This window comes from Coregonus clupeaformis, chromosome 18 (assembly GCF_020615455.1).
Source record: "Coregonus clupeaformis isolate EN_2021a chromosome 18, ASM2061545v1, whole genome shotgun sequence".
Classification (NCBI taxonomy): domain Eukaryota; kingdom Metazoa; phylum Chordata; class Actinopteri; order Salmoniformes; family Salmonidae; genus Coregonus; species Coregonus clupeaformis.
Genome location: NC_059209.1, coordinates 53,310,229 through 53,331,184, shown reverse-complemented (window position 1 = coordinate 53,331,184; position 20,956 = coordinate 53,310,229). Strand labels below are relative to the sequence as shown.

The window sequence follows — 20,956 nt, the reverse complement described above, 5'->3', positions numbered from 1 at the left end:
ACCATAACAGACTCAGCCATCATTATCCGTTATATGGAACTGGCTAGTAGAAAACAACTAAGGAATATCATGGTTCATTAGTTATTTAGTGTCCTTTTATAATAATAATATAATATGCCATTTAGCAGACGCTTTTATCCAAAGCGACTTACAGTCATGCGTGCATACATTTTTTTTGTGTATGGGTGGTCCCGGGGATCGAACCCACTACCTTGGCGTTACAAGCGCCGAACCCACTACCTTGGCGTTACAAGCGCCGTGCTCTACCAGCTGAGCTACAGAGGACCACATTTATGACTTTGCAAATCACGAACAAGCACACACGCACAGCCACACAAACACACACAGCCACACAAACAGCCACACAAACACACACAGCCACACAAACACAGCCATACACACACACACACACACACACAAACATACACACACACACACACACAGCCACACACACAGCCACACAAACACACAGCCACACACACACACAGCCACACACACACACACACACACACACACACACGTCACACACACACAGCCACAGCCACACAAACACACACATTCAGAATAAACACTTGTGCTCTTGTTCGAGCTTTGCCTTTTCCATGTCTCTGATTTGCATCCCTTCCTCCTGACTCCCCCGTCCTTTTCAAAGGCAACCATTTTGAATAGAGCCACACACCAACCTGCTCGGAAAAGGCTATACGGACACTCCTGACCTGCAAACCGATATTTAATTTCAGAATTGGTTAAAATCAGGTTAGGCTTAGGGTTTGGTTAAGGTTAAGGTAAGGGTCAGTTTTAGATTTTGGTTTTTTAGAGGTGAGGAGTGTCCTTAAAATAATTACATTTCTCAGCTTTTACATTGACATTTCATGTAGTGTCTCCATTCCATGTTACCATTTCCAATTCAATGACTTTCCATATGTTTTTTATGTTAGGTAGCCAAAGTAGTGCACTACATGGGGAATAGGGTGTCATTTGAGATCAGCCGTGGTTTGATTGGTTTTGTGAGAGAGGGCATTGTTGTCCATGTCATGTCCAATGGAATGACAGAATCACATGACATGGCAGGAGGAGAGGGGGACCCATAAAAGGTTGTTTTTGTCGGACAACATGACTCGCCTCGAGTTCTATAACAATTATGAGAAGAAAACAAATCCCAACCATTCTGTGTGTGTTTGTGCAGGGATTAAGAAATCGTTAAGACACTTTATGTTGGTGTTTCCTTTATTTTGGCAGATACCTGAATGTTCTTGTGATAAAACTTAATCCACAGTAATGATTTTATAAACTATTGATCCTCTGTGGCTAAATGATGCTCTCTGTTGTATTTTGAACATTGCCTCTTGCGCCCCCTACGGGCTTGGGCCCAGCCCCTGACTCACACAATTGACCAGTCACATTATGCAGTTATTATACAGTTTATTATATACAGTATATATTTCCTTCTTTTTTTTTGCTGCATCTTGGACCCCCCACGGGCTTGGGCCCAGGAGCTTCAGCCCCGGTAAGCCCCTGCATTAATCCGGCCCCTTTGTGTGTGCGTGCGTGTATGCTTGTATGTGTGCATGTGAGCGTACGTGTTTGTTTCTGTCTCAAATTAATAGGGGGATTCCCAGACAAAAACCTTTTCAGACATCAAGCTAAATGCCACTCCACGTCCCACTGCCCTAGTCACAAACAGACCTCAACAACATCTCAGAGCCTAGCCATGCAGTGACAATTACATTGCTCTCTGTTACAAGATAGAGTCTAAACAATGGCCCTCAAGCTGTGTCTGTCTGCATGCCTCCCTCCCTCCCCTCTCTCTCCCTCCCTCCCTCCATCTTCTCTCTCCCTCTCTCGTTCTAGTCATAGCACTGGGCATGGTTTATTCATGTTCTTAGTTCATTCGCCATATGGAGGGCATTGAGGGAGCTGCTGTGAGATGGAGAGGAGGGAAAAAGTACTCTACATTTCCCTCAGTGACCCACATACAGCAGCAGAAACTTCCTGGTCTCCCTCTCTCAACTCACCCCTTACCTCCCCTCCATACCCTGGCTGAATCTCCTTACAACCCTAACCTCTTCCTCCCCCTCACATGTCCCTCTCGATCCCCCTCTATCCCCCTCTCCTGTTTTTCGGTGCTGCAGCAGGCTCTGGGGCTAGGGGTTTACTGCTTACTCATGGAAACGGACAGAGATTCTGCTTAGGGGGCACTTTGCTTACCGCTCAGGAGGGGAAAGCAGGAAGCCGTGACAATAACAAACTAGCTACAGTCCAGTCACATACAGTACAACCACTGCTCAGACACACACACAGCTCACTAGCGTTAAACATTTAAAGAGGTCTCATGCTGAACTTCTGTTCTGGGTTATAGTTACAGAATGTATTTATGTCTCTTAACAACTCTCCCTACTGAAAAAACTACAAAATAAGAAAACATTTACACAAGGAGGCGTCTCAAAAACAAATATTGTGTCAGATTCATGATGTCAAAGACACTGTGCTCCAGCCCCACTGTCCACACAGACAGACACAGCCCCCCCCCCCCCCAAACAGACAGACACAGCCCCACTGTCCACACAGACAGACACAGCCCCACTGTCCACACAGACAGACACAGCCCCCCCCAAACAGACAGACACAGCCCCACTGTCCACACAGACAGACACAGCCCCCCCCCCCCCAAACAGACAGACACAGCCCCACTGTCCCCCCAAACAGACACAGTCATTATGAAACCTGGCCCTGGAACACTAATGACCTGCATGAAACACTGTTCCCTTTATACTTTGAAGTACAGAGGAAGTGAGAGAAGAGAGAGATAGGGAGGGACAGAGAGACAGAGGTCCTCTAAAAGACTTCAAACAAGAGGCCATCTTAGAGTGTCTGTGAATAGGGCTGGCGCAATTACCGCCTAACCGTGTAACCGACAGTTATGGATAAAGACCATCATGAAAATAAAATAACCGCTATTCCAATGGTTATTACGGTGAACACGGTCATTTGGCTGGCCCCATTACCGTCACCCAAAATTCCATGACCATCACAGCCCTATCTGTAAACCACTGTTATCCCCTCTTCACCATTCTGAGCTAATAGAAAGTCAACATTGAGGAGTGTGTGAGTTTAGTTAACAAACACAAGGAGAGCAGAGGAGATGAATCAGCCAGCTATAGCAGCCAAAGCCATCAAGGCGTGACTCCAGGCGGTGTCCCAAAGGGGAGTCATCAGAAACACACAGGACTGCCTGTTACCAAACAGGCCTATATATACCCACAACACCATGTTACTCATGCAGACTAACTCCATTCATTAAATCACCACTTGTCGTTTGCTGTTGAAAAACAGCTCCGTTTTGCTAATCTCAGAGTCTCTGATAAAATGAAAGTACCTAAACCTGGTTCACAGAAGCCATAATGTTGTTATGGGGGAGTAAAACAAATGCCCTTGACAATCACATCGTAGGCTGTAACGTTTCCACGTTTTCAAAGGTTGGATACCTTAAACAGGAGGTGTGTCTTCCTTCCTGTTCCTGGTCTACTTCCTGATGTCTACATCCTGGTTGGAGACAGAGTGAAGCACCCCGTGTCAGGAGACAGACAGACAGGGGAACACTACCATGCTCTCTCTGTCAGGGACAACACACACACTGTCACAACATAGGGCTAACAGCTTCTGGTTTAAAGTTGTCCTTCCCTAGGCACATATCTAGGATCAGCTAACCCTCCACATATACTAACTGTAACTTAACTGTTGAAAATGCTAAAATGACCTTAGATCAGTGCCTAGGGGCAACTTCATCCTTCTCCCACATGAGATATGTGCCGTCATCCCCTCTGAGCTAGCACAGAAGGCCAGGGTTATGTACAGTACATAGGGTAATGTAAGAACTATACTGTATAATAATAGCTGAATAAGACTATTCACCATTGTCAATGATTATGTGATCACCATCCATTAGATCTGTGACAGTCCACATTATGATTGATTACGTGTTTTCAATCAATCAACCAATTTTCCATTTACAATCAGGTAGTGTAGGTTTAAGCAGAGCACAATGACAGAACACAATGACAACATTGATATATAAGATAGATATACACTGAGTATACCAAACATTAGGAACACTTTCCTAATATTGAGTTGATGTCCTTTAGGTGGTGGACCATTCTTGATACACACAGGAAACTGTTGAGCGTGAAAAACTCAGCAACGTTGCAGTTCTTGACACAAACCGGTGCGCCTGGCACCTACTAACATACCCCATTCAAAGGCACTTAAATCTTTTGTCTTGCCCATTCACCCTCTGAATGGCACACATACACAATCCATGTCTCAAGGCTTAAAAATCCTTCTTCAACCTGTCTCCTCCCCTACAGCTACACTGATTGAAGTGGATTTAACAAGTGACATCATTAAGGGATCATAGCTTTCACCTGGATTCACTTGGTCAGTCAGTCTATGTCATGGAAACAGCAGGTGTTCTTAATGTTTAGTAGACTCAGTGTACAGCATAGCAGTGCCGTAGGCCTATAGTTCTCTAGGTTGACTTGTTGTGGTCCTGTTTGTTCTATGTATATTTTAGGAGTGGTAAAGTAGCTCCTGGCTCCTGGCTCAGAGCAGAGTTGTGGTGTTCTGTTAAACAATAGCTCTGATCCCACTACTTCACTAGATTAGACAGGCCAATCTGAAATAGACAGGAATGCAGCCTCAGATTGGACTCCTATCTTTAGACTGGTGCTCTCTCTTACTTTCTCTCTCTCACGCTGCTGGGAACATTTCTTAATCACATTCAGTGTTTTGAGAGCTGTCATGGAACTGAACAGAGCTCAGAGCTCCCAATGAACCCACAGTGGAAACACACAGTCCCAGTGCCCAACGCTGCAGAAACACACAGTCCTCTTTCTCAAAACACTCTGTCCAACCCTACAAACACACACACACACACACACACACACACACACACACACACACACACACACACACACACTGTTCTGGGCTTGTATACAATGTGGCAGAGTATGAAGTGGAAGAGTGGAGAGAGAGTGTGTGTGGGTGTGGCGCATGTGCGTGCGTGCATACTTGCATTAGTGTACATGCGTGTGTGTACAGTTGAAGTCGGAAGTTTACATACACTTAGTTGACTGTGCCTTTAAACAGCTTGGAAAATTCCAGAAAATGATGTCATGGCTTTAGAAGCTTCTGATAGGCTAATTGACATCATTTGAATCAATTGGAGGTGTACCTGTGGATGTATTTCAAGGCCTACCTTCAAACTCAGTGCCTCTTTGCTTGACATCATGGGAAAATCAAAAGAAATCAGCCAAGACCTCCGAAATTTTTTTTTAGACCTCCAGAAGTCTGGTTCATCCTTGGGAGCAATTTCCAAACGCCTGAAGGTACCACGTTCATCTGTACTAACAATAGTACGCAAGTATAAACACCATGGGACCTATAAATAAATAATTCTCTCTAGTATTATTCTGACATTTCACATTCTTAAAATAAAGTGGTGATCCTAACTGACCTAAGACAGGGAATTTTTACTAGGATTAAATGTCAGGAATTGTGAAATACTGAGTTTAAATGTATTTGGCTAAGGTGTAGGTAAACTTCCGACTTCAACTGTAGGTGTGTGTACGTGTATGCAGTGTATACTATTTGAGCGTGTGTACTGAGTGCAGAGTATCTTGTTTGAATGGGAGAGGTTACTGATTTCCCATAGACAGAGTGAGTCCAGCTACAAATACAATCTGTGTCCTTTCCTACTTCTGGCATCTGACCCAATGTCCAAGGGATGACATCACAAGTCCAGAGTTTGGGAATGAAAAGAGCAGACCATAGAGATGAGCTTACAGATAGTGCTATCAATTGAGCCTTCTCATCTGATAGTACTTCTAGTTTCTAATTCTAGCATGACTGGAAAAGCCAGAATGACTCTCCATAAACTGCATACAATACTGAAAGAATGTGAGGAATCTGCTTTGTTTTGTTAAACTGCCTCTGCAATGTGTTTGCTAAGATGTGTTGCAATACTGGGATGACTCGGGAAGTTTAAATGACATAACATTCAAACCAGCTGTGTAATCTGCTTTTCTTGGTACTCAAGACAGTGTTGTAGCACAGCTTCGCCAGGCCCCACCACAAGGTCGGAGCTTGAGCCCGACTCGACAGTCGGATTGACAGACGGATGAACAGAGACACACACCTGTCCGAGTCCACACCTACCCGGCAGTCTCTCTGTAGGGTCTTCATCAGGGCATTGTATGTTTCAGCGTCGAAGTAGAGCCCTTCATGCATGTCCTGGAAGTCCAAGTCCTTGTAGACGGGACAGGCCTTCTCCCTCTCCTTCCTGGAGGCACGTCTCTTGTAGGTTGAGCCCTTCAGATCGTACTTGTAGTGCATCTTGACGGAGCGCGGCAACACGTTGTTCATCACCACCAGCCGGATGTTGACGCCTCCAGACTGGATGCAGTATAAGCCGTAGAACTTAGGCAACAGCGTGCGTGGGTTCTGGTTCAGGTTCTGTGTGTGGATGTGGAGAGACAGGTGGATTACAGTAAGTCGATTATTAAGGTTCTGGATTGAGGTTAGAGTTCATATAGCTCTGGATACTCAGTTAACCATTAATCCCAAACCTTAAACATCAGTTTTATTCCACTGTTTAAAGGCCTGAGACCAGAAATGACACCCTATACCCTATTTAGCGCACTACTTTTGAACAGAGCTCTATGGGCCCAGGTCAATAGTAGTGCACTATATAGAGAACGCAGACCAGGTTGGGTAGGTTACTCACCATGTAGTAACCTGGGAGTAGTTTCTGGAGAAACTCTGCCTCTTTGTGCTGGACAGTTTTGATGATGAACTCGTCATCGCTGGTAAGGTAGAACAGAGAGCCGCTGGCCCCGGGGTTGGACAGCTCAATCAGAGGCTCATTACAGATAGAGTACTGAGGAGAAAAACAACAACACAACTGGTTTAGTAAACAACAACACACAATATAACTGGTTTAATATGCTTGTAAAAACAACAACACAATACAACTGGTGAGGTATGCCTGTACAACCATAACCTAGTCGCAGATCTGTTTGTGCCATTGAACGAGCTGTCTAATCCTGGGAAACATCCTCAGGAAAATAAAGTTCTCTCCTGATTTATAAAGCACAACTTATACCATGGACAAACAACTAACACACCACCGTTGTTTATTGTGTGGTTAAAAAACTTGTATTCCAATTGGGGTGGTCTGGAAAACAAACATACTGTTTCATTCACTCAAAGATGCTTGAGTGGCTTTTCTGGCGCGGTATATCATTAACACTCACCCACGCACACCCCCTACCTCACACACACACCCTAACTCTCACACACACCCTAACTCTCACACACACCCTAACTCTCACACACACCCTAACTCTCACACACACACACACATTACAAACTGAGTGAAAGGTCTGTTTTGCTAGGAGTGTCTTTAGACAGGTGGTCAATAGTTCAGTGAGGGTGTGGCATCAGTATTGTAGTTGGAGATTCATTCAGCTTTTACAAACCACATATTTAGCTTTATTGCTTCCACAGAGCTCATCTAAGACCAGCAATAAGCCTCAGAGCACGGGGTGAATGTATTGTTTCCACCAGCATGTGGGTGTGTTTATCAGTTGTACCTTCACAAACAAAGCCCATGTCTGTACACAAAATAACATTTCCAGTTTAGCTTACATGAGATGAGCCTCTGGCAATAGAGCCTACGTACAACAACCGTTCCAAGAACATCTCTTGTGTTATTCTTCATATGAACAGAAAAGCCCTAGTCTAACATAGAACCCCCTCTGTGTGGAAATCAAAGGAATAGGGGAAGTCAGTGAGGAAAGGCAGAAGTGGTGTGTTCATTAAACACTAATGTTTTTCATGATAAGTGCAGTAGAAGGGAAACAGCGCTGTGTGTTCTGAGAGAGAGAGAGAGAGAGAGAGAGAGAGAGAGAGAGAAGGCATGGGATTCTCCACAGACTCTCTGACTGATGGCAGTCTGCAATCACGTTGAGCCCACAGCACGAACACATCCGCAATTTATCTGCATTTGCATTCAGGAGCCTGGGGGGTAGTGTGTGTTTGTGTCTATGAGTGAGAGAGTGTGTGTTCTGTCTTAATTAAGCTGATTTGTTGCTTCGGTCTCTGAATAAATGCATAATCAACACAAGGACACACATTAAGACAGCGTTTGCTTCACCCTTCAGTCTCTCTCCCTCTTTCAGTCTGCCTTTCTCTGGCTTTCACTCTTTCTTTGCTTGTCGTGTACCCTTTTGTCTGCTAGCAATGATGACTGATGATGAATGCAGAAAGTGGCAGGACATTCATAAGAGCTGTGGTGAGGCTGGGTGCAACAGCCTTGAAGTAAAGAGCGTGAATACAAAACATAAAGCTATGGGCATAATAGAAAAGAATGGTAGAAAATAATTTCAAATGATAAGTGTGAGTGGAATAATATATAGATATAGACAGCATACAGTATGATATATGTACAGTTGAAGTCTGAGGTTTACATACACCTTAGCCAAATACATTTAAACTCAGTTTTTCACAATTCCTGACATTTAATCCTAGTAAAAATTCCCTGTCTTAGGTCAGTTAGGATCACCACTTTATTTTAAGAATATGAAATGTCAGAATAATAGTAGAGCGAATGATTTAGTTCAGCTTTTCTTTCTTTCATCATATTCCCAGTGGGTCAGAAGTTTACATACACTCAATTAGTATTTGGTAGCATTGCCTTTAAATTGTTTAACTTGGGTCAAACGTTTTGGGTAGCCTTCCACAAGCTTCCCACAATAGGTTGGGTGAATTTTGGCCCATTCCCCCTGACAGAGCTGGTGTAACTGAGTCAGGTTTGTAGGCCTCCTTGCTCGCACACACTTTTTCAGTTCTGCCCACACATTTTCTATAGGATTGTGGTCAGGGCTTTGTGATGGCCACTCCAATACCTTGACTTTGTTGTCCTTAAGCCATTTTGCCACAACTTTGGAAGTATGCTTGGGGTCATTGTCCATTTGGAAGACCCATTTGCGACCAAGCTTTAACTTCCTGACTGATGTCTTGAGATGTTGCTTCAATATATCCACATCATTTTCCTTCCTCATGATGCCATCTATTTTGTGAAGTGCACCAGTCCCTCCTGCAGCAAAGCACCCCCACAGCATGATGCTGCCACCCCCGTGCTTCACAGTTGGGATGGTGTTCTTCGGCTTGCAAGCTGCCCCCTTTTTCCTCCAAACATAACGATGGTCATTATGGCCAAACAGTTCTATTTTTGTTTCATCAGACCAGAGGACATTTCTCCAAAAAGTATGATCTTTGTCCCCATGTGCAGTTGCAAACTGTAGTCTGGCTTTTTTATGGCGGTTTTGGAGCAGTGGCTTCTTCCTTGCTGAGCGGCCTTTCAGGTTATGTCGATATAGGACTCGTTTTACTGTGGATATAGATACTTTTGTACCTGTTTCCTCCAGCATCTTCACAAGGTCCTTTGCTGTTTGCATTTTTCGCACCAAAGTATGTTCATCTCTAGGAGACAGAACGTGTCTCCTTCCTGAGCGGTATGACGGCTGCGTGGTCCCATGGTGTTTATACTTGTGTACTATTGTTTGTACAGATGAAGGTGGTACCTTCAGATGTTTGGAAATTGCTCCCAAGGATGAACCAGACTTGTGGAGGCTACAATTCTTTTTCTGAGGTCTTGGCTGATTTCTTTTGATTTTCCCATGATGTCAAGCAAAGAGACACTGAGTTTGAAGGTAGGCCTTGAAATACATCCACAGGTACACCTCCAATTGACTCAAATGATGTCAATTAGCCTATCAGAAACTTCTAAAGCCATTACATCATTTTCTGGAATTTTCCAAGCTGTTTAAAGGCACAGTCAACTTAGTGTATGTAAACTTCTGACCCACTGGAATTGTGATACAGTGAATTATAAGTGAAATAATCTGTCTGTAAACAATTGTTGGGAAAATTACTTGTGTCATGCACAAAGTAGATGTCCTAACTGACTTGCCAAAACTATAGTTTGTTAACAATAAATTTGTGGAGTGGTTGAAAAATGAGTTTTAATGACTCCAACCTAAGTGTATGTAAACTTCCGACTTCAACTGTATATATACTGTATATACTGTATGGTAGTACTGCATATTGAAACTCCATGGTGTATTCTCCTCTGCTCTACCTGTTCCAGTGATAATGACAGCAGAATAATAGAGAGTGGTAATGACTTTGACCTGAAGGGCCTCTCTCTCTGACATGCCTCCTGAGTTGGATCGGTCAGCAAGGGGTAAACTCCTGATACACGCACATCCTCTGGGAAATTACAGCCTGATTTAATTTCAATTAAACCCATCATAATGAAAGAATGCCAATTAGCATGACCATTACCTCACCTCACCCCCCCTCCCCAGCCCAACCCCAATCCACCTCCACAGCTGGATACGTAGAACAGGGTAAAACCACTGCTCTCACGGGGTGGCAGGTAGTCTAGCGGTTAAGAGCTCAACAGGTCGCTGGTTTGAATCCCCGAGCTGACTAGGTGAAAAATCTGTCGATGTGCCTTGAGCAAGGCACTTAACCCTAATTGCTCCTGTTAGTCGCTCTGGATAAGAGCGTCTGCTAAATTACTAAAATGTTTACATGTAAACGTATAAAATACACTTTAGTCACCACTGATCCCAATGAGTTGATTGGAGAAAGCTACTGTACATGATAGGTAGGATGAACTCTAACCTATAGGATGTGTCTCGATCAGGTGCAGTGTTTAGACCTACCAGGTAGTCATCTGGTTTGATCCCGAAGAGCTCTCGGAAGTAGCGGAACGCCAGCGGGGCGTAGGTTTTGAAGCGAAAGTCTGGGTAGTGGTGCGCCGGTGTTAGGTTGCTCCCTTCGCTGATGGAAACAAGACCAACCGGACAACATAGACACAGAACAGTTAGTTAGAATATCCTCACAAACACATTTTGCAAACAATTATCACACACTCTCAGCAAAGAGGGAGGGGGGGTCTATAACTAGAACACATCTTCATGTCAGAGCATTCAGCCCATTCAGTTCCATTCAGTTCCATTCAGCGTGGCATGAAGTAACGCGACACACCTCCGTGTGTATTGACTTTAGTACAGTAACCCATGATGGCAAGCCAGATGAACCGGTATTCCAGTGGCACACAGCCCTGTTTAGAGGTCAGAGCCTGGAGAGAGAGCATGGCTCTGATTACCCTAAACAATACCTATACAACACAATACAACACCATACAACACCTTACAACACAATACAACACCACACCATACAACACCTTACAATACAACACAACACCATACAACACAGGAGACTAGCACTATGATGATATGAGCTCTGTGTCCAATGAAAGAGAGAGAGAGAGACTACATAAGACACATTTCTGTTTTACTTTCTTTCTCTTTCTACTATATGAGATACTGGCATGGCTCATGTAAAGACTGACCCATTTTAACATGAACCTGTAGCTTTGCCAGGTGGAACAGAACACAGGGGGTCTGCTGGGTGATTAGCTTAGCTCCAGACGCTCCTATACATCTTTTAGAGAATAACAACACCCCAAATGCACACTGCACCCTAAATCTAAATCCATTAAAAGTGGGTTAACAAGGCTTTGTTTTCCAGGGCATCTCAACACCAACCTGCTTTCAAAACCAGGTTTTTGGAACCTGACTTGGCTAAGATGTTGAGCTGTACCGCAGTGCTTTCCATCAGCAACAGGATAAGCTACAACCTGGCTCTGCTGTGTAACACAATAGGTGTTATTATCAGCCTACACCTGAATGACATTACACTGCTCATTTAGTGTGTGTAGCAAGGAGAATGACCTCCAGCTGCACAGAGCTATGTGCTGCCTGCCTGCTGTGAGTGAAAGGCCTCATATTAGAACCATTTAGACTAAGGAGAACACAACTGCACACAGATATGACAGTGTCTTTCATAGTGTACTTTTAGAGAAAATAAGACTAGACAAGTTACACCAGATAAACAATGTGGGAGTCAGAAAATGTCTGAGAAGTACAGGCGTCCAAAGCCAGCCTGGCAAGTAGAGTAAAGGGAACCCTTGCAGATGAGGGAAGTGGAGGAGGACCACCTCTAAGCGCTCTCTGTCGGTCACTCAGTCCTGTGTCTCTCAGTTGAGAGAGAGGGGGGGAGGGAGAGAGAGAGATGGAGAGACTGCTGTCCTGTTACTGTATGCCTGTAGTCACGTCATGGCTTAACCTTCCTCCTCCACTCATTTTGTTTTGTTTGTTTTTCCTCCCTGGAGTCTTGTCTCTTCTAGCAGAGGTTAAAACACCTGGTCTCTCCAGTGTTGTCATTGTCACCTGCCCTCTGAGTCAAAAGATGCCCATGAAGAGAAAGAGAAAACTTGTTAATTTCAACATTCTGGGATGGCTATTGCACCTGTGTCCAGTAGAGTAATTTACCTAACATCACATTACCCTGCAGTATATACACTGAGTCTACAAAACATAAAGAATACCTGCTCTTTCCATGACATAGACTGACAGGTGAATCCAGGTGAAAGCTATGATCCCTTATTGATGTCACTTGTTAAATCCACTTCAATTAGTGTAGATGAAGGGGAGGAGACAGGTAAAAGAAGGATTTTTAAGCCTTGAGACAATTGAGACATGGATTGTGTAAGGGTGCCATTCAGAGGGTGAATGTGCAAGACTAAAGATTGAATGGGGTATGGTAGTAGGTGCAAGGCGCACCGGTTTGTGTCAAGAACTGCAACGCTGCTGGGTTTTTCACGCTCAACAGTTACCGGTGTATCAAGAATGGTCCACCACCCAAAGGACATCCAGCCAACTGTGTGAAGCATTGGAGTAAACATGGGCCAGCATCCCTGTGGAACGCTTTCGACACCTTGTAGAGTCCATGCCCCGACGAATTGAGGCTATTCTTAGGGCAAAATGGGGGGGTGCAACTCAATATTAGGAAGGTGTTCCTAATATTTGGTATACTCACTGTATATTGAAATTAGCATAATGATGGTGAAACAGTCTAAACTGAAAGCATGCCCAGTTTCAATTGAAGGACAGACTTTGCATGTGCTGATGTGCCATTTGGAAAGTGACACGCAGAAAGCATTTCCTAGTCCAAGTCTCTGCAGGGCTTGGAAGGGAAAGAGGCTGGCCAATCAAGAGGTTGAAATTCTCTGGTGATTTTCTGTTTTTCATTTGGGGAGAGGTTTGTTGAATTTTTTGTTCATTGTGGTCGGTAACAGATTCTCTAGATCAGGGGCGTCAAACATACGGCCGCGGGCCTGATTGGGTCCAATCCGGCCCGCGGGTGGTTTGAATACAAATAAATAAATAATAACAATAATATTTTTGGGGCTGGGATAAACAAAATCAGTATACTTAAAAATAACTAAAAACTAATCGAAACTGTGTAGAAATGATAATGGACATACATTCATACAGTTTCTGTACCTCACTAATAATCACCGAAATGAAAGCTAGACAGTCAGGAAGCATCTAAAATTCCAAAAACGATGGATAGAGGACTATTTCTATGCACATTTTGACAGCAAGGAAATAATAACACATTTTCAGTGCGGCCCTCCGGACCTCGTTGAAGACCGAATGCGGCCCCTGGGCAAAATTAGTTTGACACCCCTGCTCTAGATCTTGAGCAAAATGTGTGAGACATACTCAACATAGACGAGAAGCTTATTCAAACAGTGCATGACCAAGTGACGTGGTCTGATGGCATTAATAATATCATCTATTGCGCACTGTGTGTGTGTATTTGTTTGTGTGTATGTGCGCGTTTGTGTGCTTGCGTGTGTTTGTATGCATGTGTGTGTGTGTGCGTGCGTGAGTATTCCTAGGTGTGTGCTGGGTTATGTAAGGTGTTTCTTTAAGCTGATGATTATTAAGATAGATGATTGTATGGCCCAGGCACGGCACGCAGTATGTTTTGTACTCTGGCATTAAGTGACACAGTAAGCTGATTCCCAGGGTCTTGGGTATTCAATCCACTAGAGAGACTGGGTCCGCATACCATGACTTCATCTAGCTGATTCACACTCATGTTAAATGATAGATGCGTCTTTCTATTCTTTGGGATATGAACCCTGGGAATCCATCTCTCTCTGTGCATCATTACTGTTTAAGGAGAACGCCTCCCCCCTCTTGTCTCATGAAGCGATCTAGACATGAAGCTTTCCTATTTCAGCTAGCAGACAGATTGAGCTCAACCTGTGTTCCTCTTTTCATTCACAGGCTCACTGCTGGAGAAAATTCTGCCGTTTGATTACATATATGCAGAGGGGGTTGAAAAGAGAACACACAGAAGGCTGTTATGTATAGAACACCTGCCTCCGAATTACATCTTCAAACTAAGGGCAACCATGGCATCTGTGACAGAGAGGGAGAAGCGTTCATCCAAGTATACGGGTAAGATAGTCTAGCTAGCTACATTTTCAGATATTATACGTTTCTAATTTTGTCAGAAAGTCATTTTCATTGCAAGTTAAAGCGTACTGCTAGCTAGCTAGCTAACGTTAGCTGGCTGGCTCGCTAGCTAACGTTATGTGTATGATCTGTGTAATAATATTATTTGTCTCTCAGAGCCATTTGCATTGCTAGTTATAGCCCAATGTTAGCTAGCTAGCTAACATTGAACCTAGTTGGTTAGCTTTAGCTACAGATTCATGCAGGGTAGTAACGTTATGAGTTGGGATTATGGTTTATTGTTTAGCTAGCTAGCTACATGTCTAAACAAAAGACTTCACTATGCAAGTAACCATTTCAATGTACCATTTACACCTTCTGTATTCTGTGGATGTGACAAATAAACGTTGATTTTATTTGATATAGTGTGTGTTTACGGTAATGTGAAAAACAACATGACCTGCACCAAAGTCAAATTAGGATATAACGTTAGGCCAACGAGACAGTGTCCAAGTTCTAAAATTCTCCGGTAGAATGCCCTGCTTTTATTTCGTCACACTCACAACCGTAAGCTATTTTCTGTAATTAGCTCGCCATTAACTTGTAAATAAGGATCTTGTTGTGAGTTTATTTTCCTTTAATAATGAATACAAATTAGCTAAAGTTAAGACGTTGTCAGCATTGCAGTGAAGTTCTCCTGCAACAGGGTGATCAAATTAAGATCCTACATCTGTAGCATCCAGTGGAGGCTGCTGAAGGGAGGACGGCTCATAATAATGTCTATGGAAACTATGTGTTTGATGTATTTGATACCATCCCACTTATTCCGCTCCAGCCATTGCCATGAACCTGTCCTCCCCAATTAAGGTGCCACCAACCTCCTGTGGTAGCATCACTATAATCATCAGTAATGTCCCTGCTCCTCACCTGGGCAGGAAGACGCTCTCCACGACGTAGAAGTCCTGCATGAGAACATCTCTGTCAGGTTTGGAGGTCAGGTTGCCCACCGTGTAGCCGATGCCCAACTGGATAGCCCCCTTCAGGGCTGACGACGTGGTCTGAGGGTGAGGGACAACCAAACACACCAATCAACCAATCAACCAATCAATCAACCAATCAATTGATCAATTACATGTTTCTTTGTATGGTGCTTTTTACAAAGAGGCGTAAACTCAAAAGGGCAAGAAGGTAGCAAATTCCCTAGAACAGAATGGTACTAACTTCTGAGATACTGTACTAAGAACTGAGGCATGTTTTGTATAGGTCAGTGTAAGATGGGCGTTCAGGAATATACAATACAGTCAGAAAACAATGTCAGATTCTCTGAAACAAGCACGTTACAGTAATGACATTGAAAGCCAGTTGATGCCAAGATGGGAGGTTATTTTGACAAATGACACTGTTACATAGCTTCAATAGCTCTGAAAATGTCAAATGAATTACCTAGATGTTTCAAATAGCCTGCAATTTCTTTGCAATAAGCCCTGTTACATTGTGTGTGCCAAAATCCCATCACCACCAGTGATGTCTAATCCAAATGAAAATACAGTAAAGCAGCAAATGGACTGTGAGCATGGCTTCCCAGGCATGCTATATCTGCAAGGTCAGGACATAATGTACTAACTGTGTAGAAGCAGGATATTAAATGGACATCAAAGGTGAAGGCTTCTTGGACTTCATCATAGTGATGAATGGGAATTCATTCCAACAACAATCACTGTGAAACCTCCCTTCATGGTTCTCATAAAAGGCCAATAAAATCCATCCAGAGAGTGAGTCAGTATGGAGGGATGAAACTTTACCTTCTTGTATGTTTTCTCTCCGCTTGTGTTCCGAGACCCTCCCACTCCATTTTCTGTGGTCGTTGACATCTGATGAGAGGAGAGCAGAAGATGAAGAAACTCACTAGTCACAAGATTAGTAAGAAATAAACAAAGTATTTTCAGGTGCTAAGTCAGTGGTACAGGAATACAGTCAATTCACACTGACTGACTAGGAATACATTCATCTTGGATTATTGCATAATGTCAACTCAAGACACAGCTCACAAAGACAGAGTTTTTTCCACAACCGTTTTGTCTCAGTCCAGACTAGATGAACACAGAGGCCTTCAAGTTTTACTTTGACTAATAGAACCATGTAGATTGATGAGGTATGCATTTTTTATCAAAAGAGAAATTGGCGTGCTCAGCTCAAACGTTTGTAGTGACAAAATGTCTTCAGGTGCATATAGGGAAGAGTTGAGCAATTTTTTACTAGGCTTGGGCGGTATACCGTATACCGGGGTACTTGCAAATAGCCACGGGATGGTTTTACAATACCATTGAAACTATTTATTTGAAGGTTTTCACACAAAATAATAATAAATACAGTGGGGAGAACAAGTATTTGATACACAGACGATTTTGCAGGTTTTCCTATTTACAAAGCATGTAGAGGTCTGTAATTTTTATCATAGGTACACTTCAACTGTGAGAGGGAATCTAAAACAAAAATCCAGAAAATCACATTGTATGATTTCTAAGTAATTAATTTGCATTTTATTGCATGACATAAGTATTTGATACATCAGAAAAGCAGAACTTAATATTTGGTACAGAAACCTTTGTTTGCAATTACAGAGATCATATGTTTCCTGTAGGTCTTGACCAGGTTTGCACACACTACAGCAGGGATTTTGGCCCACTCCTCCATACAGACCTTCTCCAGATCCTTCAGGTTTCGGGGCTGTCGCTGGGCAATACGGACTTTCAGCTCCCTCCAAAGATTTTCTATTGGGTTCAGGTCTGGAGACTGGCTAGGCCACTCCAGGACCTTAACATGCTTCTTACGGAGCCACTCCTTAGTTGCCCTGGCTGTGTGTTTCGGGACGTTGTCATGCTGGAAGACCCAGCCACGACCCATCTTCAATGCTCTTACTGAGGGAAGGAGGTTGTTGGCCAAGATCTCGCGATACATGGCCCCATCCATCCTCCCCTCAATACGGTGCAGTCGTCCTGTCCCCTTTGCAGAAAAGCATCCCCAAAGAATGATGTTTCCACCTCCATGCTTCACGGTTGGGATGGTGTTCTTGGGGTTGTACTCATCCTTCTTCTTCCTCCAAACACGGCGAGTGGAGTTTAGACCAAATAGCTCTATTTTTGTCTCATCACACCACATGACCTTCTCCCATTCCTCCTCTGGATCATCCAGATGGTCACAGATGGCAAACTTCAGACGGGCCTGGACATGCGCTGGCTTGAGCAGGGGGACCTTGCGTGCGCTGCAGGATTTTAATCAATGACGGCGTAGTGTGTTACTAATGGTTTTCTTTGAGACTGTGGTCCCAGCTCTCTTCAGGTCATTGACCAGGTCCTGCTGTGTAGTTCTGGGCAGATCCCCTACCTTCCTCATGATCATTGATGCCCCACGAGGTGAGATCTTGCATGGAGCCCCAGACCGAGGGTGATTGACCGTCATCTTGAACTTCTTCCATTTTCTAATAATTGCGCCAACAGTTGTTGCCTTCTCACCAAGCTGCTTGCCTATTGTCCTGTAGCCCATCCCAGCCTTGTGCAGGTCTACAATTGTATGTCCTTACACAGCTCTCTGGTGTTGGCCATTGTGGAGAGGTTGGAGTCTGTTTGATTGAGTGTGTGGACAGGTGTCTTTTATACAGGTAACGAGTTCAAACAGGTGCAGTTAATACAGGTAATGAGTGGAGAACAGGAGGGCTTCTTAAAGAATAACTAACAGGTCTGTGAGAGCCGGAATTCTTACTGGTTGGTAGGTGATCAAATACTTATGTCATGCAATAAAATGCAAATTAATTACTTTAAAATCATACAATGTGATTTTCTGGATTTTTGTTTTAGATTCAGTCTCTCACAGTTGAAGTGTGCCTATGATAAAAAATTACAGACCTCTACATGCTTTGTAAGTAGGAAAACCTGCAAAATTGGCAGTGTATCAAATACTTGTTCTCCCCACTGTATATATGTGTAGCTAATTTTTAAGTAAATACCTGCAGTCATCTTGTGTAAGACATAAGAAAATCAAGCAGATCGTGTTCATCTTGGATTATTGCATAATGTAAACTATAGTGCAACTATAGTTTTCCTTCACAGAAATATTAGTGCAACACATTCGGCAGAAAATAGCTTCAACAGAAGTGCAACGCTATTTGGCTGGCAGCCACACAAGTAAATTAGTTTACAATTAAAAAGCAAGGTATTTTTTCCAAAAAACGATATCTCCGATGTTTATCATAAAAATAATGTAGCCAGCTTCATTACCTAATGTTTCGCTTAAAGTTAATCTTGCAATTTACCGGAGAAGTAGGCTGGCTACACTGACAAAAGTACTGGAAAAGGTAGCTACACATCAGTCAGAACTCTGTCTGCTGATACATGAATTCTCATCCAAGTGGAGAAGTGCAACTGAAGCACTAAATTAGTTTGATGCCGAGCAGAAATTACAATAAGAAGCATTTTAGATCTGCGTTTACAAAACGCAGCAAGATATTTCTTATGCGTTTTATCTTTTTTTCCTGCGTGAATTCTGCGTTAACGCAACCGCTAAGTTTAACTTGCTAGTTATCTAAGTAAGTAGCTTAATTAATAAAGTGACGGATCATCATATTGTGTTTGCTTTCTACTGTGTTTGAGAAGTCAAAGCCCTTTGGATGAGTTACACTATTATGGCCAAAAGTATGTGCTCGTCGAACATCTCATTCCAAAATCATGGGCATTAATATGAAGTTGGTCCACCCTTTGCTGCTATAACAACCTCCACTCTTCTGGGGAGGCTTTCCACTAGATGTTGGGACTTGTTTCCATTCAGCCACAAGAGCATTAGTGAGGTCAGGCACTGATGTTGGGCGATTAGGCCTGGCTCGCAGTCGGCATTCCAATTCATCCCAAAGGTGATCGATGGGGTTGAGGTCAGGGCTCTGTGCAGGCCAGTCAAGTTCTTCCACACTGATCTCGACAAACCATTTCTGTATGGACCTCGCTTTGTGCACGGGGGCATTGTCATGCTGAAACAGGAAAGGGCCTTCCCCAAACTGTTGCCACAAAGTTGGAAGCACAGAATCGTCTAGAATGTCATTGTATGCTGTTAAGATTTCCCTTCACTGGAACAAAGGGGCCACTCCAGCCGACGCTTGGCATTGCGCATGGTGATCTTAGGCTTGTGTGCGGCTGCTCAGCCATGAAAACCCATTTCACAAAGCTCCCGACGAAAAGTTCTTGTGCTGATGTTGCTTCCAGAGGCAGTTTGGAACTCGGTAGTGAGGACAGACGATTGTTACGTGCTGCACGGTTCAGCACTCGGCGGTCCCGTTCTGTGAGTTTATATGGCCTACCACTTCGCGGCTTAGCCGTTGTTGCTCCTAGACGTTTCCACTTCACAATAACAGACGCCCAATGGGCTTTTTTGTTATTCTTTTGGGAGAGAAGGAAGGTATGAAGATATGAAAATCTGGATACCGCCCAACCCTATTTTTTACATTCAGCATCACTCTCACACAAATATAGTGTTCTTTCTAACAAAGATATCTACATACATTTCAGAATGTTGTGTATCCCTGGAAATAATCAGACTTCATGTCAACATTACAGTTTTGAAAACATAGCTTGTCCCAAAAAAGTGGTCTCTTGGGACAACTTACCCCAGGTATGGGGTAAACTGAGTCGCGGGACGGGTAAGTTCAGCCGCCTACAAACTTCTGTACTGAATGAAATATTTCCACTACCTTTTTAAAACCATGTCTATCTTTATTTCCCAAACAAAATTCAACACAATCACTTTTTGGTCTTTTAATCCTCTTTTAACACAGACTTAACACCTAACAAACACTTTGTACTTTTTTTAACATAGGCCAGGCCCGGTTGTTACTTCATATCCCAGTGATAATGCTTTGCATTATGCCTGGGAAGAAAACACTTCAACTTGCCATTGGCTCAATTTACCCAATGGCTCAACTTACCCAAACATTTTGACTATATTAGCCCACACTGCTACAAGGACGCACTTTCATGCTATGTTTAGGTCCTCATATCGAAGTTTATAGAGACCCCAACTGATGTATAGAACAATCTTAGATACAAACATCATGAAACCTCTAACACAATAAATTAATTTGACTTGATGAAAATCTGTGTTCACTCTAGACATTCATTCATGCTGAATTGCTCCTTAAAGCTTAACTCTTAAGAAGTAGCCTTAATGTGAAGATGTAAAGCTAACGCAGTATATCTACAGTATCTGGAAGTGATGTTGATCAATAGGACCCTGCAGATAGGAGTGTCAGTGTGAAGCAGGTATAATGAGCCCACCTTGCTTAATGAAAAGCTCTGCCAGTGGAACTGAGATCACGACCACATCTCTTAGTCATCAGGCCCTCCAGTCATGGGGGTATTTCAATCCACAGAGACCCTCTGGAAGAGGAGAGAGGACATAGAGAAAATAGTCCATTACATTACTATCATTACAGAGTGAAAGAACAGTAGAAGAATGCCCTCCGCTTCAAT

At 43.3% G+C, this 20,956-nt stretch overlaps 1 protein-coding gene across 3 annotated transcripts in view; it reads right to left on the bottom strand.

The window, feature by feature from the left end:
• Nucleotides 1-20,956, bottom strand: part of LOC121573452 (phosphatidylinositol 4-phosphate 5-kinase type-1 beta) — a 69,443-nt gene that overhangs the window by 12,399 nt on the left and 36,088 nt on the right. For 2 of the 3 annotated variants that reach the window (XM_041885459.2, XM_041885467.1), the window contains exons 2-7: nucleotides 20,762-20,863; nucleotides 16,247-16,315; nucleotides 15,372-15,502; nucleotides 10,791-10,908; nucleotides 6,782-6,934; nucleotides 6,214-6,510 (exon numbers count right to left, since the gene is read on the bottom strand). In XM_041885459.2, coding sequence (XP_041741393.1) covers nucleotides 6,214-6,510; nucleotides 6,782-6,934; nucleotides 10,791-10,908; nucleotides 15,372-15,502; nucleotides 16,247-16,315 — 768 coding nt within the window. In that variant the 5' untranslated portion in view covers nucleotides 20,762-20,863. The remainder of the gene's footprint in view (nucleotides 1-6,213; nucleotides 6,511-6,781; nucleotides 6,935-10,790; nucleotides 10,909-15,371; nucleotides 15,503-16,246; nucleotides 16,316-20,761; nucleotides 20,864-20,956) is intronic. The other variant, XM_041885478.2, reaches the window with a different exon arrangement.